The 26,740-nt window shown below is 48.7% G+C and overlaps 1 protein-coding gene across 2 annotated transcripts in view; it reads left to right on the top strand.

Moving 5' to 3' along the window:
- Nucleotides 1-21,519, top strand: part of Ak8 (adenylate kinase 8) — a 130,925-nt gene extending 109,406 nt beyond the window's left edge. The window contains exons 12-13 of one of the 2 annotated variants that reach the window (XM_076569124.1): nt 8,568-8,648; nt 21,307-21,519. In XM_076569124.1, coding sequence (XP_076425239.1) covers nt 8,568-8,648; nt 21,307-21,319 — 94 coding nt within the window. In that variant the 3' untranslated portion in view covers nt 21,320-21,519. Of the gene's footprint in view, nt 1-8,567; nt 8,649-14,030; nt 14,457-21,306 lie in introns of those variants that run through there. The other variant, XM_006983366.4, reaches the window with a different exon arrangement.
- The last annotated feature ends 5,221 nt before the right edge of the window (nt 21,520-26,740 follow it).

Raw genomic sequence — 26,740 nt, 5'->3', positions numbered from 1 at the left:
ATCCTGTGAGCTAAGTGGCTTCAGTGTTCCCTGTGTGGTCCCTAAGTCTCATTAGAGACTTCTGGAATGTTTTAACAACTGAGGGGAATGAATCATGGTTCTCTGACACATAGGAACCTAGCAGGGCATCCTGAAGCCTGATGGACCAGGAGCCCAGCCTAGAGACAGCACATACCTATAGGCCCTTGAAATGGTCAGGATCACAGCCCCTGTGCAGGTGTCTCTCATGGGGGAGGGCAGGTGCGGTGATATGTGCCATGCTTAGTACAAATCTCTGGCACATGGTGTCGATGAAATTTTTGGTGGGGATAACGATGGTGGTGATTAAGGTAGTGCTGCTGCTGCTGCTGCTGCTGCTGCTGCCAGCAATGGTGATGGCAGTGTTGATGGACTGATGGTGATGGTGAGAGCGGTAAGGGTGATGGCAATGGTAATGATGGGGGTGATGGTGGTGATAGTGATGGTGATGGTGGTGGTGGTGATGATGATGGTGATGGTGGTGATAGTGATGGTGGTGGTGATGATGGTGATGATGATGACAATGATAATGGTGGTGATGGTGATGGTGGTGGTGGTGGTGGTGATGGTGATGGTGGTGGTGGTGATGGTGATGGTGGTGATGATGATGACAATGTTAATGATGGTGGTGGTGGTGGTGGTGGTGGTGGTGGTGGTAGTGATGGTGGTGATGATGGTGGTGATGGTGGTGGTGGTGATGGTGGTGATGGTGGTGATGATGATGACAATGTTAATGATGGTGGTGGTGGTGGTGGTGGTAGTGATGGTGGTGATGATGGTGGTGATGGTGGTGGTGGTGATGGTGATGATGGTGATGTTGGTGATGATGGTGATGGTGGTGATAGTGATGGTGGTAGTGATGGTGATGGTTATGACAATGATAATGATGGTGGTGATAGTGATGGTGGTGGTGGTGGTGGTGGTGGTGATAATGGTGATGATGGTGGTGATAAACAAAAAGCCAAAGATTCAAACTGAAGCCAAGAAGCAAAATACTTTTGAAATCTTCAAGGAGGTGGTCTAGGAAGGCCAGTGGGACAAAGGAAAGTAAGAACTCCTCAGAATACAATGGCTGTAGCAGGCCCAAGGGAAGTGGGCCAGGGAGGGTGAGAATCAGTCTCTAGATCTCAGGTCCCTCCCTTGCATTTGTGACAAGGGATGGCAACCATCATGCCTCTGGCCTCCTGAAGGCACAGAGCAGGGGTCACTAGCATGGAGGGAAATAAGCACAGTACAGAGGGGTTAAGGGCACATCTGGAAGCAGTCCCAGGGCCACTTCTCAGCTGAGTAACTGCCCAGAGCCTTGCTCTTCATGACCTGTGATGTGTCAATGTGTGATGTGTCCTGGTACCACAGCCTCACAGGGTGTTATGAGGGTTAAATATGGCAATGCATCCACAGGGGCCTGCTCAAGGCTCAAGAACCCCATAGCCATGTGGCCAAAGTCTTGGCCCACACCAGAAGGGCCATAGTCTTGGCTGGTCCCCAGAGGCTGCAGCAATGTGTTCCAGCTCCCGAGACTCTACTCTGTGCATCATTTCCAAGCTCCATACTTAGTGATGTCAAGGAGGCAGCTTGCAGCTAGATTGGGAGAATTTACACCAGAGAAATGGGCAAATGCTCTAATTTCCAGGGCTCCCCCTGACATGCATAACAGAATTACCAGCAAACCATGAAGCAAGGGTGGGGACAAGGAGTATGTGAGCTTTGCATCCTGCCAAAGTCAAGGCATGGTTGTCTTTGCTATTCTAGCCAGTGGTGTTGTTTTGTTTTTGGAAACAGGGTTTCACTGTATTGTCCAAGCTGACCTCAAACCCTTAAACTCAAGGGCATCCTCTTGTGTCAGTCTCCTGAGTAAGCCGGGCATGTTACAGCACCATGTCAGGCTTTTCCTGTACATTTTTAAGTGGCACAGACAATTTCACCTATTTGTTTACTTTTGAGACAGAGTCTCATGTAGCCCAAGCTCCTCTTAACCTGTTGTAGCTGAAGATGACCTTGCCCTTCTGATCCTCCTGCCTCCACTTCCTAAAAGCTGAGATTATAAGCGTGTACCACCATGCCAATTTCTGCAGTGCTGGGGACAGAACCCAGGACCTCAAGCATACTACCAATGTAGCTATATTCCCCAGTCCCAACATACTTTTTCAATTAATATATCATGAGTACCTTTCTGTGCCAGGGTATTTTTGTTGTACTAATGTTCACAAGTCAATGTCTCTGTGTTTCTTCATTTGGAAGTCATGGTCATCTCAAACAAGAGGGTCCCACAAGGGAGATGTTTTCAAATCTGTCTGGTATTTTATCACAGTAACTGAAATGCGAACATCTTCCCAGAGCACGTGGGCTGTTTGGTTGGGTTAGCAAGCCAGTGGTCTGAACTTTTGTTTGCATTCTCTGAGGGCTGGAGAGGTGGCTCTGTGGCTCAGAGCACTTGCTGCCCTTGCAGAGGACTGGGATTTGGTTCCCAGCAACAACATAGGTGGTCACAAAGCATCTAACTCCAGGTCAGGTCGGCCAACACCTTCTTCCAGCCTCTGTGTGCACCAGGCACACGCATGCATGCATGCAGGCACTCACATATACATATAGTAGAAATACACCTTTTTTTCTTTAGAAAAGTATTTGCAAGCTGGGTGGTCGGTGGTGTTGCATGCCTTTTATCCCAGCACTTGGAAGGCAGAGGCAGGCAGATCTCTGTGAGTTCAAGGCCAGCCTGGGCTACCAAGTGAGTTCCAGGAAAGGCTCCAAAGCTACACAGAGAAACCCTGTCTTGAAAAATCAAATATATATGTATATATATTTGTACTCTTTGTCAGTGTTTCATGTTGGTCTAGCTGTAAAGGACACATGGGTCTGTGACCTAATTGTCAAAAGCACTTGAAAAGCTGGAAGTGTGTGTGTGTGTGTGTGTGTGTGTGTGTGTGTGAGAGAGAGAGAGAGAGAGAGAGAGAGAGAGAGAGAGAGAGAGAGAGAGAGAGAGAGAGAGAGAGACGGACAGACAGACAGACTAGGCTAGAGGTCAACCATGGTTGCCATTCCTTCAGCTGCCCACCTTCTTTTGAGGAAGAGTCTTTTACTGGACTAGAACTCCCCACGTGGGCTGGATGGCTAGTCGCAGACTCTAGGAACTCTGCCTGTCTCTGCCTCCCCAGCACTTGGTTTCAGCGCATACTGTCGGCCGTTTGCTTTTCTTTTTTGATGGGCTCTGCAGACTGAGCTCAGGCTCTTGTCCTTACAAGGCAAGCACTCACCTCTTAAGTTATCTCCGGAGCCCCAGAATTTAGTTTTTAAAACAGCAGAATGATGGGGGAGTCTGAACACAGATTTGAGGGGGAAAACTGCTGTTAGGAGGTTTCAAGCTCACAAAGAGCCTTGAGGGCTTAGGGAAGGTCTTGTGTCCTGTTGGTCTGGCCTTCTTGTCTCAGGATGTGGATCTCAGCCCTTTACTACTCTGCTGACCCAAAGCCAGTATGAGGGTGCACATGCCAGCCAGAGACCTCACTGGATGAAGCCTTACTCAGAAGGCTTAAGCAGCTGCATACTTCTTTCTGTCCCTCCTCAATCCTCCTGTCCCTACCTAGCCCCAAGGATGGCCTGAGATGTCTCGGGTTCCCTGGGAACCCTGCTGAAGGGCTTGCTTCACAGGTGGTGGCCAGCTTGTCTCCTCTTATTTTTGCCTTAAACTCATTTGCTTTTCTCTGTGGGAAAAGCTTGCAGGACAACCTGGCTCTGACAATTGGCTTCTCCTTATTGTCTGGGGAGCTCCTGGGTGCCAGTGTGCACAGGAAAAGATTTTTTTCCCCTTTCTTCTCAGTGGTGAAGGAGGGAGACATTTTCAGAGGGCTTTTAAAAAGAGCTGGATTATGCAGGAGTATCCCGGGTCATTCCCCTTCAACCGGCTGCTGTGTTTGGAAACGCACTCGTGAACTGCCAGGAGCGCTCGCTAATTTACTAGTTACCAGCAGGGAGAGCGAGTTTGTTGCTTGCCTCTGGAGAGGCTGCAGACACCGCCAGGATGGGTTTGCACTGTCAATTATGCACCATTTTCCACGGGAACTGGCCAGTGGGAGCCCTTGTTTTTGAAGGAGTGGGAGCTGGAAATGAGAGGGGCTGTCACTGTGACCCAAGGCCAGACACAAGATGCCCAAGGTGGCAGGATCAGGTGGAGGTGTTTGCCCTTTGGGTTTTTCAGATATGCTTGTCAGAGTGAAATGGCTGCATGGCAAACACTTTAAAATCCTGGCCAGAGAGGCCTCGTGTCCAGACGCTCCTCCGCATGGCTCTTCCTGGGCACAGCCTCTCTCAACCGTGAACTTCGGGAATCTTTGCAGGCTTGGCCTGTGACCCAGGCACCTGTCAGGAGGGCCAGGAAGCCAACTGCATGGACTCAAAGCTGTGCTTTGCTAGGATGGGGTCCAGCCATTTTATGTGCAACACCCACCTGCTCACTTTCAGCATGAGTTGGCTCTCAGCATTTGCCAGGCAGGAAGGACACAGTACCAACAAGGCAGCCACAGCCCCTGTCCTGACCCTTGGTGTGCTTAAGGGATGAACCTGCTATGGTCTTAATCTGGACTAAGTAAGCATCCTCTGGTGGGGTGGGGCAAATGTGTGTGGAAACTGTGAGGCTGGGCAGGTGGCTCAGCTTTCTGGGTCCCATCCCCAGAACTCCCAGAAAAATGCCTGGCATGCTGGTGCATAGCTGTAATCCTAGCTCAAGGAGATCTCTGGGGTTCCCCAGCTAACCAGCCTATAGCTGAATCGGTGAGCTCTAGGAAAATGAGAGACCCTGTCTCAAAGGAGGTGGGCAGGGTTCCTTAAGATGACCCTTGAGGATATCTTATGGTTTCCATATGCTCAGCAGCTAAGAGCACTTGTTGCTTTTGCAGAGGACCGAATTCTATTCCCAGAACCCATGTGCCGGCTCACAACTATCCATAATTCAGTTCCAGGGAATCTGATGCCCTCTTATGACCTCTGTGGGCACCAGGTACATACGTGGTTCACATTAAATAAAAATAATTAAATCTAAAAGAAGGAAAGGACTGGCTACTTCTGCTTTGTGCTCTTGGAACACCATGAAATTTGCCATTGAAAGAGAACTACCCTGGTGTTATCTTCTCCTTCCATGTCCTGGATGATGCTTCCAGTCAAGCCCTTGTCCATCACTTGGCCTCCATCACTCTGTCATTCAGGGGTGCTTTGTGTTTTCACTGACAACTCCCCTCTTTCCTGGTCCTCCTCCAATGGTGGTCACGTGTAGTGACCTGAGAGGAAACACCGTGAGTCAGACCACGGCCAGAGACAGTCACAGGTGGTCTGGACAGAAAGAGCCCTGGTGCCTTCCAGCACCAGGAGGCTCCCCATGGCAGTGCCATGGGCCTTGGATGTGCTGGAAGGAGGAGGCAACTTGAGCCTTTTTCAAGAAACTGTCTGTCTTCAGACGCCACACTTTCCCCTTAGGATGTCAGTTCCAGAGATCCTGGAGCAGCCAGGGCACCTGCACGTGTGTGTTGCCAGCTGTGCGTGTACTTCGTACTTCCTGAGTTTGGGATACAAATGCTTGACCAGATGTGTTTTGAAAATTTTTTTTCCATTCTAGCTTATTTTTTAATGTATTTTGATACACAGGGTTTTTTTTAAATTACATTTGTTGTGTGTGTGCATGCATGTGTGTGTGTGTGTGTGTGTGTGTGAGTATATGTATAAGTGTGTTGTATAACTTGACTTGGTTCCTGAGTGTGAACTTTGTAGATAACAACACCCTGTTCAGTGTGGAAGAGTTGAATGAGCCTGATGGACGGACAGCATTGCAGTGGACAAATGCTTGTCCTGGGGCCGGCTGGCTAGCCTGCTGGGAACCAGCTGTGCCTGCCTTGTGGGGTGCCAGCAGGGTTGTGTGGAGACTGGCTGGAGGTGGCTGGCCTTCAGGGAAGGGAAGCTGGGCAAAGGGAGAGAAGGAGACCAGCCCTGGGAGTGGCTGGCCTGAGAAAGAACATCCCTCTCTGCTTTCCCCTTTATTGGTTAGCTGTTTTGTTCTTGAGTTCATACGTGTTCTAGTGTCTGATACCAAGTGTGCCAGCTGTCTGTGTGGCTTGAATGCGAAAGGTCCCATAATTGGCTCATGTGTATAAACACTTGGTACCCTTTGGGAATGTTCTGGAACCTTTAGGAGGTAGTCTTTCTAGCGGAAGTCTGTCACTGGGGGTTGGGGGCAGGCCTTGAGGCCAGCTTCCTGTTTGCTCTCCACTTCCTGACAGCAGAAACAGTGTGAGTGACAGCTGCCTCACTCTCCTGCCACTGCGCCCCCCCCACACACACCGTGATGCTTGCGTCCTTGAACTGTGAGCCAGAATAAAGGCCTCCTCCCGCAGATTGCTTTTTGTCATGTGTTAGGTCACAGCAAAAAAGGGTCACCGGGGCTGGTTAGATGCCTCAGTGGGTGAGGGCACTTGCCAAGCCTGACGACCTGAGTTCAATCCCGGGGACCCACAGGTGAAAGGAGAGAACTGACTCCTACAAGTCGTCTGTAGAGGGTACGAGGTCCTTGTGCACACAGATAAGCAATAAGAAAAACAGGAAAGTTAAACACACTGGCTTGTCTCTTCAAAGGAAGGAGATGTTTGCCTGGCTTCCACTTGGAATGCTGGGAAAGGATGTTGCTCACAGCCTGGTGATCTTTTGCTATCTGTCGGGCCAGGCTTCACCTGAATCCCCCAGAGAGTTACGGTTGCTTATCCCCGACTCCCCTCTAAACCTTGAGCATTGCTTCTCAGTCCATAAAGCCCATCCTTGTGAGAGATGCCATTTGTACTGAACGACAGCCTAAGTGACTTCTGTGTTATCACGGAGCCAGACCAATCCTGACTCCCACAGGCCTTGTGTTGACAAACTCAGTCGTTCTCCCTAGACCCTTATCTTGAGCACTGTTTCTGAGTCAACAAGAACCCATCTTTATTGAAGAAACCATATGTATGAGTTTCAATGTAGCTAGGGGGTGGTGGCACACACCATTAATCCCAGCTCTTGGATCTCTGTGAGTTCAAGGCCAGCCTGATCTACAGAGAGAGTTCCAGGGCAGCCAGGGCTACACACACACATACACACACACACACACACACACACACACACACACACACACACACACACACACACACAGTGTTTCAATGTTAACATGTTTTAAGCTTTGTTGTATCCATGGGAAAGAGTTAACTGTCATCAGAAAATGTTTCCCCAAAATTGTGCTGTGCTTAAATACAGCTAAAATAAACCATCTGGTGTCAGACTCCAGAAGTTTGAACCAATGATGGCTAATTAAGTTGAGCTGAACTGAGTTTCATTTCTTGCCTCTCCAATAGTGCCTCCAGGGTCCCCCATAGTTGTTCTTTGACCTCTAGTACAGATTGTGGTACATGCCCCCCCACAACCTCCCAAAAAAATGAATAAACAAAAGTTGTCTTTTTTTTTTTTTTAAAGAATAACTTTGGGTAAGTGTTAGAAGGCACCCAGAGGAAGCCAACCTAAGCAAAAGAAGAGATTTACATAATTGTGTCAGTCAAACACTGAGGTATGAGCCTCAGGCAATGCTTAGCCCAAGTGTCTCTGGGCGATCTCCGATGGCTCTGGGTAAGCTGCCTCTTCCGAGGCCCTCTGGGTGAGTCTGGGCTTCTGTTTCTTCCACTGTGAAGATGAAGTAGATGAAGCTCTCGTAGAAGGGACTGGAGCTGCCTTGCACCTGCCTGGCTTGGCTTGGGTCTGCATCCTGCACCCGCCCCTGGAGCCAGGGGGAGCCCTGAGCTCAGCCTAGCCTCTCCACAGCCCTGGTCACAGCCAAGCCACAGGCACGAAAGAGCCAGAAGGAAAAGGTATCTCCCAGCCAAGAGGAATGGCGCAGGGGAGTCCAGGCAGGGTCTGAACAGCCGTACTTGGCTGCCTCCTGGAGCTGGGGCAGACCTTCTGCTCCCTGAGACACACACATGCACACCTGTGGAGAGAAATGCCAACCTTGGCGCTGTGGTGACAAAAGTCTGGCCTGGGTTCCCACTGGTGACCATGGTGACTGTTCTTGTCTTGACTGTAGCAAGATGTAGTTTTTGGAAGTAAATGAGTGGCAGCAGAGAGCCCAGTGCCCCACACGGCCACACGGGGAGACTTCAAGGGCAGGAGGAAGCAAGGGAAGGAGACAGGGTGGCTGGGGAACTTGGTTGTGGTTTCTGTGGGTAGGAGTGTACACATCAGTGTAGGCTCCAGAGTGGCCAATGGATGATTCTGGAAGGCTCTGGGCAGTCTCTGGTCACCCTAGTATCTGGCTTTGGGGTATTATTTGGTAGTGAGTTTGATAGAGAAGGAGGGCGGGCCTCCAGGCTCTGGACTCTAGGTGGGTTTGCTATGTACCCGGAAGTCACGTTGACAGGTCAGCTCTGACATCTCCACTGTCAGCGGGGGAAAGGGAGGAGTAGTCTCCCCAGGATTAGCAGGCCCCGGCTGTCAAAGCTTTCCCAGGTCCAGACAGTAACAAACATGGCTGCTGTGGTGTCTCTCTGCAGGGTGTTCTTCCTGAACGTGCCGTTGGATTCCATCCTGGAGCGAATGACGCTGAGAAGGACTGACCCTGTCTCAGGAGAAAGGTTGGTCAGGGCTTCCTGGTGGCTGGTCATGGAGGGCCCTTGGTGGCCAGGCCCCCTGTATAGCCACCTCTCCACTAAGGTGCTCAGTGCCTTTGTGGACCTCCTTCAGGACAGTGCTGGCTACTACAGACGGAGGCTAGAAACAGGGTGGTTTTGTGAGTTCTGGGCATGTCTTTTGGCTCCCTGTCTGCACGAGTGAGGGAAGGAATGTACCAGGCCCTGCAGCAACACAATGGTTAAGTTTCTGGTCACTGTATCCCCAGCCCCCAGCTGGACTCCCGCTTCAGAGATGGCTGCACCAGATGGGCAGGCTGTTAATACTTAACAAATAGTTTTTGGAAGGATGAAAAAAGAACAGATGAAGCCGGGGAGATCTCAGAGGGTAAAGTGCTTGCCTTGAAAGCATGAGGACCTGAGTTCAGTCACTGGAACAGACACACACACACACACACACACACACACACACACACACACACACACACACACACACACACACAAACACACACACACACACACACACTAAAAAAAAACCCTTTGTGGTGGTATATCCCTTTAATCCCAGCACTTGGGAGGAAGAGGCAGGTGGATCTCTGGCTTTTAGGCTAGCCCAGTCTACTTAGAGAGTTCCAGAATAGCCAGGACTACATAGAGGAAATCTTGTGTGATGACTATTCTTTGGTTGTCAACTTGACTACATCTGGAATTAACTGAAACCCAAGCGGCTGGGTACACCTGTGATGGGTTTTCCTCCCTTCCTCCCTCCTTTCCTTCCTTCCTTTCTTTCTTTTCTTTTTTTCTTTTCTTTTCTTTTCTTTTTTTTTTTTTTGGTTGTTGTTGTTTTTGAGACAGTTTCTCTGTGTAATAGTCCTGGCTGTCCTGAAACTTGCTCTGTAGGCCAGGCTGGCCTTGAACTCAGAGATCTACCTGCCTCTGCCTCCCAAGTGCTGGGATTAAGGCATGGGCCACTACTGCCCAGCAGAAGACTCACTTCTAATCCAGATCTTTTGAGGTGGGAAAGCCCACGTATAATCTGGACCACATCTTCTGCTGGCAGTCTATATAAAGGACATGGAAGAAGGAAGCTTGCTCTCTTTGCCTGCTTGCTCTTGCTCTCTCTGGCAAGTCCATTTCTTCCCTGGCATTAGAGTCTATTTCTTTGGGATTCTGGCATATACTGAAGACCAGCTGAGATATCCAGTCTCGTGGACTGAACAACTACTAGGTTCTTGGATCTTTGTAGACAGGCATTGTTGGACTAGCTGGACCACAGCCTGTAAGCCATTCTAATAAACCCCACATATATATTCATCCTATCAGTTCTGTTCCTCTAGAGATCCCTGACAAAATACAGATTTTGGTACCAGGAGTAGGGTCTGGACCAGGAGAAGGCTCTGCATGCTGACCATTTGAACATTATGATTCAGCAGGTTCAGCATGCTGACCATTTGGCTGCTCTACCATTTGAACATTATGATTCAGCAGGTTCAGCATGCTGACCATTTGGCTGTTCTACCATTTGAACATTATGATTCAGCAGGTTCAGCATGCTGACCATTTGGCTGCTCTACCATTTGAACATTATGATTCAGCAGGCTGCTCTACCATTTGAACATTATGATTCAGCAGACCTGATGGTACTTGAGGTGTCAGTGACAGACAGGGATGCTGTCTGGAGCCTTCGGCAAGCCCCTTTGGCAAGCTCTTCTGTGAACCATAGAAGAAACCTTTGGGATTATGGAGCAAGTCTCTGCCATTGTCTGCAAACAACTATTCCCTTTAAAAGACAACCTTTGGCCTGCTATTGGGTCTTAATGGAAACTGAACATTTGACAATGGGCCACCATGTTACCATGCGACCTGAGATGCTCATGGGAGCTGGGTGTTATCTGACCCACCAAGTCATAAAGTAGGATGTGCACAGCCACAATCCATTATCAAATGGAAGTGGTATGTATATATGTGATTGGGCCTGAGTAGGTCCTGAAGGCACAAAGCAAGTTACATGAAGAAGTTTCCCAAATGCCTATGGTTTCTACTCCCATTACAATGCCATCTGCTACCAAGCATGCACCTGTAGCCTCATGAGGTGAGGAAGAGAAGACTAGGGCCTGGTTTACTAATGATTCTGCACATTATGCAGGCACCACCCAGAAGTAGACAGCTGTAGCATTACAACCCCTGTCTGGGACAACCCTGAAAGGCACTGGTGAAGGAAAATCTTCACAATGGGCAGAACTTTGCACAGTACATATTGTCATATACTTTGTTTGGAAGGAGAAATGGCCAAATGTATGATTGTTCACTGATTCATGGGCTATAGCCAATGAATTGGCTGGATTGTCAGGGACTTGGAAAGAGCATGACTGGAAAATTGGTGAGAAATACATCTAAGGAAGAAGTATGTGGATAGATCTCTCCAGATGGGCAAAGGATGTGAAGATACTTGTGTCCCATGTAAATACTCATCAAAAGGTGACATCAGTTAAGGAGTTCAGTAATCAAGTAGATAGGATGACCCATTCTGTGGACAGTCAGCCTCTTTCCCCAGCCATCCCTGTCATTGCCCAATGGGCCCATGAACAAAGCGGCCATGGTGGCAGAGATGAGGGTTATGCACGGGATCAACAACATAGACTTCAACTCACCAAGGCTGACCTGGCTACAGCTTCTGCTGAGTGCCGGAGCTGCCAACAGCAGAGACCAACACTGAGCCACAGATATGACATCATTCCTGGGGTGACCAGCCAGCGACCTGGTCCACTGGACCACTGGACCTGGTCTACTGGACCACTTCCTCCGTGGGAAGGACAGTGCTTTATCCTAACTGGAGTAGATACTTATTCTGCTTATGGATCTGCCTTTCCTGTACATAACGTTGCTGCCAAAACCACCATCCACCACATTACAGAATGTCTTACCCACTGTCATGGTATTCCACACAGTATTGCTTCTGACCAGGAACTTACTTCACAGCCAGAGAAGTACAACAGTGGACCTACAATCATGGAACCCACTGGTCTTACCATGTTCCCCACCATTCTGAAGCAGCTGGCCTGGTAAAAAGATGAAGTGGCCTTTTGAAGACACAGTTACAGCACCAATTAGGTGGCAGCAGCCTGGAGGGCTGGGGCAGGATTCTCCAGAAGGCGGTATATACTCAGAATCATCATCCACTATATGGTGCAGTTTCTCCCATAGTCAGGATCTAGGGGTCCAGGAACCAAGGGCTGGAAAAGGAAACAGTTCTACTAACTATCACCTCTAACGACCCACTAGGGAAAGCTTTGCTTCCTGTTCATGTGGCCTCGGAGTTTTGGTTCCAGAGCGGGGAGGGCTCCTGCCAGGAGTCACAACAAACGCTCTATTGAACTAGAAGCTTGGACTGCCCCCTGGTCACTCTGGGTTTCTGATGCCTTTAACCCAACAGCCTAAGAAAGGAATAACAGTGTTAGGAGGTATGACTGATCCAGATCACCATGGGGAAACTGGATTGCTTCTCCACAATGGAGGGAAGAAGGACTATGTCTGGAGTGCAGGAGATCCTTCAGGGTGTCTCTTGGTGCTACCATGTCCTGTGATTAAAGTCAATGGTTAAAGTCAAACTAGAACAGCCTAATCCAGGCAGGATGGCAAAGGGCGCAGACCCCTCCAGGAAAAGAGTCAAGACCTGCTGAAGTGCTTGCTGAGGGTACAGAATGGGTAGTAGAGGAACGTGGTTATAAATACCAGTTAAGGTCATGTGGCCAGTTGCAGACCAAGGATTATAATTGACATGAGTGTTTCTGTCATATTTTGTAAAGACTGTGTTTGTGCTGGCCAGGTGGTGGTGGCGCACACCTTTAATCCCAGCACTTGGGAGGCAGAGGCAGGTGGATCTCTGTGAGTTCAAGGCCTACCTGGTCTACAAAGTAGGTTCCAGGACAGCTAGAGCTACACAGAGAAATCCTGTCTTGAAAGAATAAAACAAACAAACAAAAAGAATATGTTTGTATTGATATTTGCATTTTCTTTCTTTGATTTCCTTATCATGTGATACACTATCAATCAAGAGAATATAAGTGGTTATCATATTTAAGTTTTGAGATACCAAAAGAATGTCCCTCAAGGGGCATTGCTATATATTCTAAAATTTACAATTTGTTTGTGTTGTATGAGGGATGGCTATATCATGTTAGGTGTAATTATGTTGTGGCTGAATATATACAACATTTCTGATTTTTACATGGGATAATTATAATTAGGTGTTATTATGACCTGGTTATTTTTTTTTCACTTGAAAATTAAGCAGGACATAAGGAGATATAATTGTGTGTCAAGCTGACAAGGAGTGGACTTGTGATGGCTGTTCTTGGTTGTCAACTTGACTACATCTAGAATGAACTAAAACCCAAGAGTCTGGGCATACCCGCGAGAGATTTTTTTTCTTAATTAAAACATTTGAAGTGGGAGGGGTTGGGGATTTAGCTCAGTGGTAGAACGCTTACCTAGCAAGCGCAAGGCCCTGGGTTCAGTCCTCAGCTCTGGAAAAAAAAAAAAGACAAAACATTTGAAGTGGGAAGACCCACTTTTAATCTAGATCTTTTGAGGTGAGGAAGATCCACCCTTTCATCTGGGCCACACCTTCTGCTGGAAGCCTATAGAAAGGACATGGAAGAAGGAAGCTTGTTCTCTTTGCCTGCTTGCTCTTGCTCTCTCTGGCAAGTCCAGTCCTCCACTGGCATTAAGTCTACTTTGGGATTCTGGCATATACTGAAGACCAGCTGAGACATCCAGTCTCGGGGACTGAACAACGACTGGATTCTTGGACCTTTTGTTGATAGACAGCTGAAGCACAGCCTGTCAGCCATTCTGATACACGTCAGTTCGGTTTCTCTAGGGAAACCTGATGAATAAACCCTGTCCCCCCAAAACAAAACAAAAGCCAGGGGCTGCAAAGATGAGTGCATCGTGCTTTTCCAGAGGACTTGAGTTTGGGTCCCAGCACCCACCAAAGGGAGCCGACAGCCACCTGGATTTCTAGTTCCAGGGAATCCAACTCTCTTCTGACCTCCAGCACCTGCGACACATGTGACAGGGAGGAGGGGGCTTGCCAAGGTGAGAAAAGGAAAGAAGCAAAGAACCTGGGTTGTTCGTTGTTTGTTCTGTTTTCAGGTGGGGTCTCACTCGGTAGCTTTGGCTGGCCTGGAACTTGTAGAGATCTGCCTGCCTGGGCCTCCTGAGTTCTGAGGTCAAAGGGGAAACGGGCTCTTCCTGAGCCCAGTCTAGGGTGTACCCAGCGGGCGCACGGCTGGCGTTTGTGCCTGGGGGTAATGGCGACAGGGCAAGGGCACTCAAGCATGGTCGACAAGAGGACTGAGACCCTGTCATCTGCTCCCCTCGTAGGTTCCATCTCATGTACAAGCCCCCTCCCACCGTGGAGGTCCAGGCTCGTCTCCTGCAGAACCCCAAGGACTCAGAGGATTACATCAGGCTCCGAACGGACCTGTTCTTCAGGAACTCTGGAGACCTGGAGCAGTACTACGAGCGGGCCATCACCATCAACGGGGACCAGGACCCATACACAGTCTTCGAGTACATAGAGAGCGGGATCATTAATCCTCTGCCCAAGAAAGTAACCTGATAACGTGCAGAGCCATGAGCAAGCCCTGGAGACACTAGAATCCCTCGCCCACAACCTTCAGCAGACTACCACCACCACCACCACCACCACCACCACCACCACCACCACCACCCCACCCCCTCACACCAACTCCCCCCCCCCCCCCCCCCCCGCCCCAGCCAATAAAGATGCTAGGCACAACCTCAGGTAGCCTTCTTATGGAGTCTGAGAACACAGGGCAGAGGACGCCCATGGAGGGGGCACAGTGGCATGCTGGATGCTAGGTCTCTCTCTAAAGTCAGGTGTGGATGAAGCCCACCCCAAGCAGCAGCAGCAGCAGCCCACTGTGGGTAACTGGGTGGGTGCACTGGTCATGTTCTATAGCAGAATGGAACCAATAGCATGAATTTCTATTACAAAAGGCATTTAGTGATTGGCTTACGTGACACCAGCTAGGCCAGCAATGGCCATCTGCATGCTGGAGAGTCTGAGAACTGCATAGCTGCTTAGTCCACAGGGCTAGGTAATCTAGATGTTTCAGTGTAGCAGGAATCTTAAAAGTTCTTATTAATAAAATCAAACCTGAGCCAGTTATTGGGGTGAATGCTGGAAGGTCAGAGAGACAGAACAAGCCATAGCTTCCTTACCTTGCCAGTTCCTCAGCTGATCTTGTTTCCTCAGACTGGAGGCCTCTGAGTCCTCATCCAAATGGATCTCAGCTGAACTGTGCTAGAAGCCTAAAAGCTTAACCAGCCAAATGCTTCTAGTTTCTGGCCCTCACGCATTATATACCTTTCTGCTTTCAGCCATCACTCCCTCTGATTAAAGGCTCACTTCTTGGGATTAAAGGCGTGTGTCACCTTGCCTGGCTGTTTCCAATGTGGCCTTGAACTCACAGAGATCCCAGATGAATTTCTGCCTCTGGAATGCTAGGATTAAAGGCGTGAGTGCCAACATTTTCTAGCCTCTGTATCTAGTGGCTGTTCTGTTCTCTGACCCCAGATAAGTTTATTAGGGTACACAATATTTTGGGGAACACAATACCACCACATTTCAGTCTGGTGCTGGAGGCAGGGAGGATTCCTGGAGAGCCACTGGTCTTTAGTCCACACTGGGAGGTTGATAAAACTAGGTTCTGATATCAGTAGAGCATGGTAGGAGTGGTAGCAACAGGGCAGATGCATCCATAAGCAAGAAATGAAGGCAGGCAGGCAAAGCAGGCCTGGTTTTCCCTCACACATGAGGTGTTTCCACTGTAGGGGAGGGCCACCCTCCTCAGCTAATCCCCCCAAAGAGGCATGGCTCTTTGCTGATCCCAGGTCCAGTCAAGTTGACAACCAAGTTTAACCACTACAGAGTTAAACTCACTCTTCACAGCCTCTCTGTCCCTCACTTACAGAGGTAGAGTGATAATCACAGGTGCCTCTCAGTAACCCAAAGGATCCGTGGGGTGATAGGCAGAGCACCCAGCCCAGTGTGGACACATGTGAGTTCTGATTTAGAGTTTCAGCACTGAGCTAAATGCAATGGCACCCAGCACTTGGGAGATAGAGACAAGAGGATCAGGAGTTCAAGGCCAGTCTCCTCTGGTTACATGGTTCAAAGGTTATTCTGTACTGCAGCAAACTCTTGTCAAAAAGAAAAACGTCACCCAGTAGAACTCTCTGGAATGAGGGACATTGCTTCCATCTGCACTGTCCATGTTGGCAGCCTCTGGCCACAGGAGGCTCCTGAGTCACCTGTAATATGGTTGTGCCATGGGAGAGGTGTGTTTTAAGTTTTATTTAGCTTTTACACATTTGAATTTAAACAGCCTTTGGAGGCTGGCAGCTGCTCTATGAACAGTGTGTGTGTGTGTGTGTGTGTGTGTGTGTGTGTGTGTGTGTGTGTGGCAGGAGGTGGTGGGAAGGCTGGGGAGGTGTTGTGAGGCTGAGGCACCAGTCATCCCCTGTCCTCTGTATAGGCTGCAGGCCCCACAGCAGGGGCCTGGACGGAGAGACCGGGGTTTGATGGTGTGACTGGAGTTCCTTTCACATCTCCTTCTATCATCTCATCCTTCAGGATGGTCCCAGTCAAGCAGGTGTCCCACATGCAGATGCAAGAAGGTAACTCCCTCACCTAAGGTCACCTGTCTCCAAGACTGACCTTACACCCAGGATTCCCGGGACTGGGCTGACCTCAAAGTCTAGCACTTAGGGCTCTGGGAAGCTCGGAGACCCTGGGACTGATGCCCAAAGGCCCTTCTGGCTTAGGACAGCTCAAAGCCCATTTAGCAGAGCCTTCCCCTGGGCCTGTCTCAGCTAGGAGCATGACTTACCTTCTGTGCCTCCCTCTCTGCTGAGTGCCTCGGCTCTATTTCCCCAGGCTGTCGAACCCTGAGCACCGCCTCCCGAATCTCCACCAGGGTCTCCCCACCAAGGTCCCCTGCAGTGCCCACCTTGAAGCTTATTTGACACTACACACTCATTTCAGTACATGTTCAGCTTGCCAGGGCTCCCTGCAGGGTGTTAGAAAAGAATATTCTCAGTGTCACACAAAGAAACACATTAATAAAGTAAAAGTGACGGTAGGACACTTCCTTTCCACAAAAAGTGTGTGTCACAATTCAAACCAACACGTTGGCCAAAATGCTGTCTTTTTTTGTATGGGTATTTTGTCTACATAGTGAGCTCCAGACCAACCAGGCTTCATAGTAAGACTGTCCTAAGGTTACTGTGGCTATAATGCTGGAGAAGGAGCTGGGAGTTCTACATCCGGATCTGAAGACAGCAGAAGGAGACTGTGAGCCACACTGGGTGGAGCTTGAGCACATGAGACCTTAAAGCCTACCCCACAGTGACACACCTCCAACAAGGCCATGCCTCCTAATAGTGCCACTCCATATGGGCCAAGCATTCACACGAGTCTATAGGGGCCATACCTATTCAAACCACCATAGACTCATATAGTTCAGACGGGTCTTGAACTCCCTGTGTAAACAAGGATGACTCTGAACTTCTGATCCTCCTGCCTGTTCCTCCCTCCTGAGTGCTGGGATTACAGGTATGTATCACCACATCTGGTTTCCTTAGCTTTGGAGATAGAACCCAGGGCTTCCTGCATGCTATGTGTCTTAGTTAGGTTTCTATTGCACCATGACCATGGCAACTCTTTTTTTTTTTATGCCAAATGCTGTTTATTGAAGAAGGGAAAAGGTCTTAAATACAGGCTTACGGCACAATGGGAGAACCCCGGAGGGCAGAAGTTTGCTACTGATGTTTTACAATCTTGCATCTAAGCTGTTAGCACCCATTATGCAGGATACACAGACAAGGAACTTCCCTTAAGCATTCAGGAGGGTGGAACCCGGCAGGGAATTAGCATAGGGAGGATATCAAGGTCAGCAAGCGAGGCAACAGTCACCCAAAATGGGGGCCAGGGCCCTACAGGTCCCCCTTTTACTAAAAAATGAGCTTCTGACTTAGGTTGTGTGGGACATCAGCAGGTCACCTTACCCGTCATGGAGACACCTGCCCAGGCCACACAGGTGCTCTGTCTTAGGTTGGTGAGCGCCCCCCAGGCATTACCCATCTCTGAATACTCATTATCATACCGGCTCAATCGTGTGTGAGCTGCAGAGTTAACTGCTGGACCATGGCAACTCTTACAAAAGAAAACACTTCATTGGGGCTGGCTTACACTTTAGAGGTTTAGTCCATTATCATCATGGCAAGAAGCATGTCAGCATGCAGGCAGACATGGTGCTGGAGAAGGAGCTGAGAGTTCTACATCTGGATCCACAGACAGCAAAAGAGACCAGTATCCCACACTGGGCATGGCTTGAGCATATGACACCTCAAAGTCTGCCCCCACAGTGACACACTTCTTCCTCCAACAAGGCCACACCTCCTGAAAGTGCCACTCCCTATAGGCCAAGCATTCAAACACATGCACTCTGCCAAATGAGACACATCTCCAGTCCAGCAAATACTTGTTGAGCCATGTCCCCAGCACTAGGTAGACAGTAGAAGAAAAAGGACAAAGTTGCTGTGCTCATGTGACTGGCATTTTTTACAGAGAGATAGTAAAAGTGAGAGAGAGAGAGAGAGAGAGAGAGAGAGAGAGAGAGAGAGAGAAATCTCATCTCTGATGGCCCCATTAAATAGTTGCATCCTCTCATCGGGCTTACTTCTTTTTACCTAGGGCTGTCAGTCAAAGTTCCTGAGACTTGGGAGGATTATGGCTAGTGTAGCGGTTTTCCCAGGGGAGGAGGAAAGAGGCAATTTAGATGCAGCCACACTCCTGTGAGATCCCATGGAAGGCAAAGGTGCCTTAGATGTTGAGTTTTAAGGCACATTAAAGAGGTTCAGGGGCATAAAAAAAGCCATATAGTTGACTACAGAATTAACTTCCATTTTTTAAAAACATAATGATAGATACCTTTCATTATTGAAATATGTTCCTTGTTTCTAAAAAAAGTAAGTAAAAATACGGTGACAGAACACACAGGAAGAAAAATGCCCATCCTCCCCCTGACCAAACCTTCAATGATCATCACTGTGGTGACCACAGGTAAATCCCTGGAATTTGAGTTGCAGGGGAGGGTGAGTGCATGGATGGATGGATGGATGGATGGATGGATGGATGGATGGATGAATGGATGAGTAGGTGGGCTAGTGAAAGATGAATAGTTTGATAAATGGATGGGTGGGTAAAGGATGATGAATGGGTGGGTAGATGAATGGATGTAAATGGGTAGATGGGGGAAGGAATGGATGTGTGGGTAGATAGAAGGATGAGTGGTGAGTGTGTGGGTAAGTGGATGATGGATGGATAGATGGGCACAATTTTGTGATTGTATTGCTTATATGTTTTTAATAGTTTGTGTGTAGGTGCATGTACATGTCTGTGTTTGTGCATATAGACCAGAGGTGGGAGTGTTCCTCAGTTGCTGTCCATCTTCCATACCAAGGCAGGGTCTTCTGCTGAACCTAGGGCTCACCGACTTGCACAAATCTAGCTTGCCAGTTTGCTCCCCTGTGTTGAGATTACAGGCAGGGCATGACTACCTGGCATTTCTGACGTTTACAGGTGATGGGGATCTTGTCACAGGTGGCAAGCACTCTGTGCTAAACCATATCCCCAGCCCTGTGCCATCTGTCTACTTTCAAGGTCTTTCCCTCCATACCATGAGAATCTTCAGTTTGCTTGAGTAGCTAAGTTAACAGCTACATATTGTGGACTATGGGGGGGGGTCCAGCCCCTCTATAGTCCCCTCCCAGGGTCCAGGAAGAATCTACAACCAGCTGATAATTTAATCTTTGATGATAGGAAATGAATCTTCGTACACAGAACTCCTTAGTCCATCACTTTATTATTCTGAGTCAGTTCTCTCTACACAGCTTCTATTCTGTTCTCATGCCCAGCTCCTTTCTTGCCTGATTTCTATCTGCATTTATCTGCCATCCCCTCTAAGTTCTATCTTAATCCTCTCATCTTAGTTCTGCCCCATTTAGGTTCTTATCAATCTAGTTCTTTCCTACCTCCTCTCCTCTCCCATCTCCTTCTTTCTCATCTTGTTCTTCCTCATCTTCCATCTCGTTCCTCTAGTACTCACTTTTAGCCCTTCAGTTTAGTTCTTTCCATCTAGTCCATTCCTCTCCAGTTCTTACCCATCTAGTTTTTCCGTTCTCCTTTTTCCTCTCTCTTGCCTCCTCTCAGTCTTATCCTTATTCTCTCAATTCTCCCCAAGTCTCTCAGAAATCCAGTTAGAAACCCAAGCTATAGCAATCCTCTGGCAGAGTAAGGCCACCAGACTTGAATTCTTACAGGGTCATAAAGGCAGATAAGAGTTTTCCTCAGGCAGTGACTGTCAGGCTTTCTTTTTCAGCCCCAAAGGGGAATGGTAAAGGAGGAGGTCAACTGAGAACTAATGATCAGTTAGTATATCAAAAAGGGAATTTATGTGCTCAATCTACATTCCTAGAAATGGTTATGTAAGAAATTAGGAGTCTATAATGTTAGTAAAACTGTATAAGAAAGGAGGGTCTCAGCTTGAATTACACAAGAAATAAAGCTATCCGCCTGACCTAGGAGACCAGCGTTGTTTCCATAAGGGTGTTACCTTAGTTCAGGAGATCGTTTGGCCTTGGATGCTTGATAGGTATTTTATATAAATACACTGCTAGGAGTTCTTGGAATTACATAGCATACAAGAAAATCGTTGTAAGAACCAGCTTATATATATACAAAAGCTAAATTATCACCAAGACTTCTTAAGCCATGGTCTGACCTTCAGAAAAGTTCTGACTTTTCCAAGTAGTAGCTTTTGTGATAGTAGCTGGGCTCCATTATATTTTCCTGTGGCTTGCAGTAGCTACACATCCTGCTTTTCCTCACAGCTAGAGAACATACTTCTAGCCAGTGAAAATATCCAGGAAAGCTGCTGTTTTCTCATTGCAATGATAGGGCACTGGGCATGATAATAGACACCTGTAATCCCAGCCTTGGGGAGGTTGAAGCTGGAGGATAATATAGTCAAGGTCAGTCTGAGCTACAAAGTGAGACCCTGTCTCAAAGACAGTCAGGTAGAGGTTGGGGCCAGCCTTTAATTCCAGCACTCTGGAGGCAGAGGCAGGTGGAATCTCTGTGAGTTTGAGGCCAGCCTGGTCTACAGAGTGAATTCCAGGATAGCCAGAGCTATACAGAGAACTTTGTCTCGATAAACAAAACAACAAAACTAGAACCAGTGGCTGGTGGGAATCACTGTCCACTCCTGGGAGGTTTGGACATCAGTTCCCTGCAGCACCTTAAGCCCTGTGCTCAGGCCTGGGTCTCAATCTTTCTAGGTTTCTGTGCTGATCATCCAAGGCAGGGGGAGAACTTAGCCTCCCTGGAGACCTAGGCTGTGTGGAGGAGTGGTCAGCACCTGAACAAGAAGCAGCTTTGGGTGGGAAAAAGAAGCACAGGCTGTGGGAAGGCATCTGCTTCCTTCCTCCCAGTGAGGGCAAGAGCCAGAGAGGGAAGGAACTGAGGCCTCCTGCCTCCAGCCATGTGCCTTCTGCCATACCCATTTTACAGATGGGGAGACTGACAGTTTCATAACCAGAGTCCTGAACCTGCTGCAGCTGCTGCTGCATTTCCTTCACTGATGTCAGAACCGGATTCTTCAGGCTTCTCATGTAGACTAAAGACCATCAACTCACCGGGAATCCTCCAGGCCTCCAATGTCAGATTGGGACTGCTGGGGCAGTCAGCTTTGTGGAATGAGCAACTACCGGCTCCCTTTCCAGTGTGAGTCAGCCATTGTGGGACTGCTCTGGCCATTTCATGTAAATCAATCTAATAAATATTATAAACAAATATAATAAGTATAAATTATACATATTAATATAAGGGTATCAATGTAATTCATATAAATATAATATACATAATATGTGTGATATATTGTGTGTATGTATGATATATTATATGTGTATGTATGTATACGTGCATATTTGTATAAATGATCTTATATATTACTATGTATAATATACATATTACATTATATATGTAATATAATCATATACTATAGTGATATATTAATTATATATTTTATACATAATATATAAATGTAATACATAAGTAACATTTATTAGATATAGTATAAATATAATTTAATGTGTATTAAATACATATTAAGAGGATTATTATATTGTATATTTACTATTATATTTACTATAGATATATCCATTCTACTGGTTCTGTCTTGAAAGCCCTAATAGTTGTGCTGAGATAGCTCAGCTGGTAAAGTGCTTTCCTTGCAAATCCAAGGGTCTGAGTTTTCCCTCCAGAACCCATCTTAGAAACAGCGAGGTGCAGTGGCCTATGCCTGTAATCCCAGCACTGGGGCGGATCCCTGGGGCTCAGCAGCCCAGCCAGCCAACCCTGCTTGGCCAGCTCCAGACTGGGAGGTAAGCGTAATGTGTTTTTTTTTTTTTTTGGTTTTTCGAGACAGGGTTTCTCTGTGTAGCTTTGCGCCTTTCCTGGAACTCACTTGGTAGCCCAGGCTGGCCTCGAACTCACAGAGATCCGCCTGCCTCTGCCTCCCGAGTGCTGGGATTAAAGGCATGCGCCACCACCGCCCGGCTGCGTAATGTGCTTTTAAGCCCTTGGTCTCCCCATTATGTTTAAAATCAAATAATGCCCTCATGGTCCACCTCTGTACCTCACCCCTAAGGACACCAGGGTCTATCAGTCTGGCCAGACAGCGCAGCACTTAACCTCCTGAGAACTGCTGGTCACTTTCTCATTGAGGGCCATCGCCTGGTCTCCGCTATTCCAGAATCGTATCTTGAGGGACAAGGGAATCTCATCCTTGTCTCATCGTTACTGTCAATCCTGTGCTGTTCGAATCTTAGATGGTGTTTTAATAAAAAACCCAGAGCCGGATATCAGGGCGAAAGCTGAAAGGTCAGGGAAGCAGAAGAGCCGCCACTATTCTTACCTCTACGAAATCCTCATCCTGAAGACAGTGAGTTCCTGCCTCCTCACGCCTTATATACCTTTCTCTGCCCTGCCACATTACTTCCTGGGATTAAAGGCGTGTGTGTGCTCCCCAAGCAAAGGCATGAGATCTCAAGTGCTGGGTGTGTGCCACCACTGCCTGGCTCTGTTTCTCTCCTATACTGGATCCATCTCATGTAGCCCAGTGTGGCCTTGAACTCACAGCGATCCAGTCTGCAACCCCCCACCCCGAGTGATAGGATTAAAAGTGTGTGCCACCACTGCCTGACCTCTATGTCTAATCTAGTGGCTGGCTCTGTCCTCTGATCCTCAGACAAGTTTATTAGAGTACACAATTAGGGTACACCACAGTCCTGGGCTGGATCACAGCCACCACTGGCCTCTCCGTGACCCCCATGCCCGACCCCGGCTTTTGCTGAGGTTCTCCCTTCTCTCTGGAGGAGATAGATAGCTGCTGGTTGTCTGCCTCTCTCTGGCAGAGGAGCACTTGGGCCCTCCCTCAGCGTGGCAATGAGGCAGCACTGGTGTCTGCGTCACTGTGGCTGCCGTAGGATCTGATCCTCAGACTAGCCATGTCCTGTGCTCTCCTTCCTCCTTCCTCAACTTCCAAGGTTTGTAGCTCTTTAGTTACTGTCCAGCCTGTTCCCCCCACCCCGCTCCTGGAGCTCGGACTGACAGCACGTTTTGTTTTCTTGTTGGCAGTGCTTGAGATTGAACCCAAGGCCTTGTGTTTGCTGAGTAAGTACCGACAAGCTACACTCCACTCCCAGAGACTAAAAAGGAACTAAGTTTTTGACCTGGGGGGTAGGGGAGGGGAGGGGAGCCTCAGAAGAGATGTCCAGTGATGGCAGGCACTCTCCATCCTTAAAGGGGAGCCATGTCTGCTAGAACCCGGGATTGGGTGTTTCCAATAGCACCCAGCTGGATCTCAGCACCCTCACTCCTCAGGTCTGATGGGTCTGGAAAGCCTTGGCTGTGACTGCAGCTCCCAGGACGCACACAGGTTTTGGGGGGACCTGCTGCTCTCTGGTGAGGGAAACCCAATCCTCTTCTGAGGCTACTGATGGTGTCAGTGGCTTCTGGTTAAGCCTTCACTCTGCCTTGGCATGTCCCTGAATGCAGGTGGTTAGGATGCGGACAGTTAATCTGGAAGGGAATTCAAGTGAGGAAGCCAGCCAGGAAAGGAGAGCACTGTCCACCCATGGGAAGGCTCACTTCCTCCCCTTTGAAGGTTAACTGAGCTGTGCTTTGAGAGGACGCCAGTGCAGTGGCCACCCTGCTATATGCCTAAGGAACTCAGCCCAAACTCCTCTCCTGAGAGGGTGAGACAGCTGTGCCAAGGCTGATACTCCCAGCAGCTGCCCAGACCAGCAGGCCAGGCACACAAGCAGAGGCTCCACAGAACACAGACAGGGTTATCACAGGGTTATCACAGATGAGCTTATCACTGGACAGTTTTTAAAAAGGCGGCCAGGTAAGCAGAGGGATGGCTACCGAAGAACACATGCTGGCTGTCAGACTCCTCCCAGACCTGTACAAGTCCTCCAGGTGAGTCTGTGGCTAATGATGGATGGAGCCACAACCCAGCACAGGGGACATCCACCACTTGGTGCTTCACCAAGAGCATGTTCCCAGTGTCACTATTTAACTGGCATTGTTAACAGTCAGGGGGTCTAGGCTAACATGATGATCAGTGGATAAAAGCCCTTACCACACTACACACGAGCCTGACAACCTGAGGTTCAACCCCTAGAACCCACAAAAAGGTGGGGGAACCAGCTCCACAAAGTTGTCCTTTGACCTCTACATTTGTGGTACATCCCCTTCCCAATCACATGTAGACAGTAAATTTATTTAAAAAAACCACCTGGGATCTGGGGCATGGGATGTTGCTCAGTGATTGCTGGCCAGGCATGTGGCATGTGTGAGGCCAAGCAGCTCAATCCTCAGCACCACAACTTTTTTTAAAAAAGCATTGATATTTTAACCTATTGGTAAATAGATTAATTTCCCTTACATTCCCGAAGTTTTTCATGGAATAAGCTACTGTGGTGGCTAATCATGGTTGTCAACTTAACACATCTGGGAAGAAGGAATCTCAATTGAAAAGTTGCCTCTGCTGGGTAATGGCACTCGCCTTTAATCCTGGCACTCAGGAGGCAGATGCAGGTGGATCTCTAAGTACGAGGCCAGCCTGGTCTACAGACACAGTTCCAGGACAGCCAGGTTTACACAGAGAAAGCCTTGTCTTGGGGAAAAAAAAATAGGAAGTTGCCTCCATTGGATTGGTTTAGAGATACGTCTGTTGAGCATGTTCTTGATTGCTAATTGTTGAGGAGGGCCCAGCCCAGCGTGGGTGGTATCATCCCCTAGGCAGGTGAGCCTGGGCTGTAAGAAAGGTAGCTGACCAAACCAGTACGTGGGTTTCTGCCTTAAGCTCTTGCTTCCTTTGATGATGGCCTTGCAGCTGATCCGGCAAGCTGAAGCAAGCCTTTCCTCTCTAGGTTGCTTTGGTCATGGTGTTTACTGCAGCAACAGAAAGTGGCCTATAGCTGCCTTTAAAGTGCTGAATGGCCACCAAGGAAGTGGCTGGTGGCCAGTCTCTAACTTCTTCCTTTCTCCTCTGTGGGAGTCTGGTACCCTGACAGACGGGACTGGATTTAGAGGTGTCTCACTCAGCCTTGCTGTTAACTATGCGAATTCCAGAAAATAGACACACAATATCCAGATACTTGTCATTTAAGTGAGAGCAGTTGAGGGAACAGCAGTGGCTCTGCATACAGAGGAACTCAGAATGAGGTCGCTCCCGACGACAGAGCTGCTGAGACCACAGCACTCCACAACACACCTTACATACTAGGATCACTAGGGCAGCTGTGGGGCCCCAAAGCAGAACACTCTAAGAGAAGGGGGCTTTCATTCGTGCCGTAAGCAGCCAACCTGGCAGGAAACACGAGGACCGGCCACCAGAGCTATCAGTAGGAGTGGATACCCACATGGGCACCCCCAAATTTCCAGTTTTTCCTTATCTCCCCAGTGTCAGCCTTTTCCTGAGCACTGTGGCCTTAACCTTAGATATGAGATCAGAAACAGGGCTAAGATGTGGCATGGTCTTGTAAACCTCAGTCAGAGCCGGAGAAGAACCTTGCCTTCTCCTGTCTTAGTGGCTCTGTGGAGCTGACTGTAAGGATTCTGTTCTTAATTATGTCATCAGCCTGTGATGGCGTCCCAGCCTAAAAAGCGGGTGGGCCCTCTGTGCGCCCCTCTCCTTCCTTTCCGCTCCTTCCTTCCATCTGGACCTCCTTCTTCTCTTCCTTTCTCTCTCTCTCTCTCTCTCTCTCTCTCTCTCTCTCTCTCTCTCTCTCTCTCTCCCCTCCCTCTCTCCCCCCTCCCAATAAAGCTCTAAAAAGGTAACCATGGCTGTGATTCTTCCAATCAGCACTCTTCTCCGCCGCCACGGGTGGCGGCCAGCCCCGAGGAGCAGCAGCGCCGATTTAACCAACATTGGTGCCGTGACTCGGATACACCACCTACTGTGACCGCTGCCGCTTGCCGCCTCTTCCCCCATCCAGCAAGACCACGAGTGCGGGCGCGCGTCTTGCCGCTTCCGCTGGACCCCACTCACAGCTACCGCTGCCGTCACCATTCTCGCGGCTGTAGTCTGAGTTATATTTTTTGCCACGGATACCCTGGGGGTTGTCCTCGGGCTGTGCTGGCAACGGGAGGCACATTTTTGCTCCTGACGAGGGGGTCAATGCTGTCTCGGGTCTACCGGGTGGACCAACTGCAGTGTAGCCGCAGCCCTTCCCATCCCTTGACGAAGAGGATGGCGAACTTGAGCTGATTCTTAGATCCCTCCACTCCCAGGGACACCTGAGATTGGAGTCTGATCCCGGTTTGTTATTTTAATTTTTTATTTTTCTCTCAGCTACAGCCATGAGACAAAGGGGCAGATACATTTACCACCTACATTGGCAGACAGGGGCGGGCACCAGTAAACCTGGCCGCA

Source organism: Peromyscus maniculatus, chromosome 4, assembly GCF_049852395.1.
Source record: "Peromyscus maniculatus bairdii isolate BWxNUB_F1_BW_parent chromosome 4, HU_Pman_BW_mat_3.1, whole genome shotgun sequence".
NCBI classification, from domain to species: domain Eukaryota; kingdom Metazoa; phylum Chordata; class Mammalia; order Rodentia; family Cricetidae; genus Peromyscus; species Peromyscus maniculatus.
This window is presented reverse-complemented; position numbering and strand designations above follow the sequence as displayed.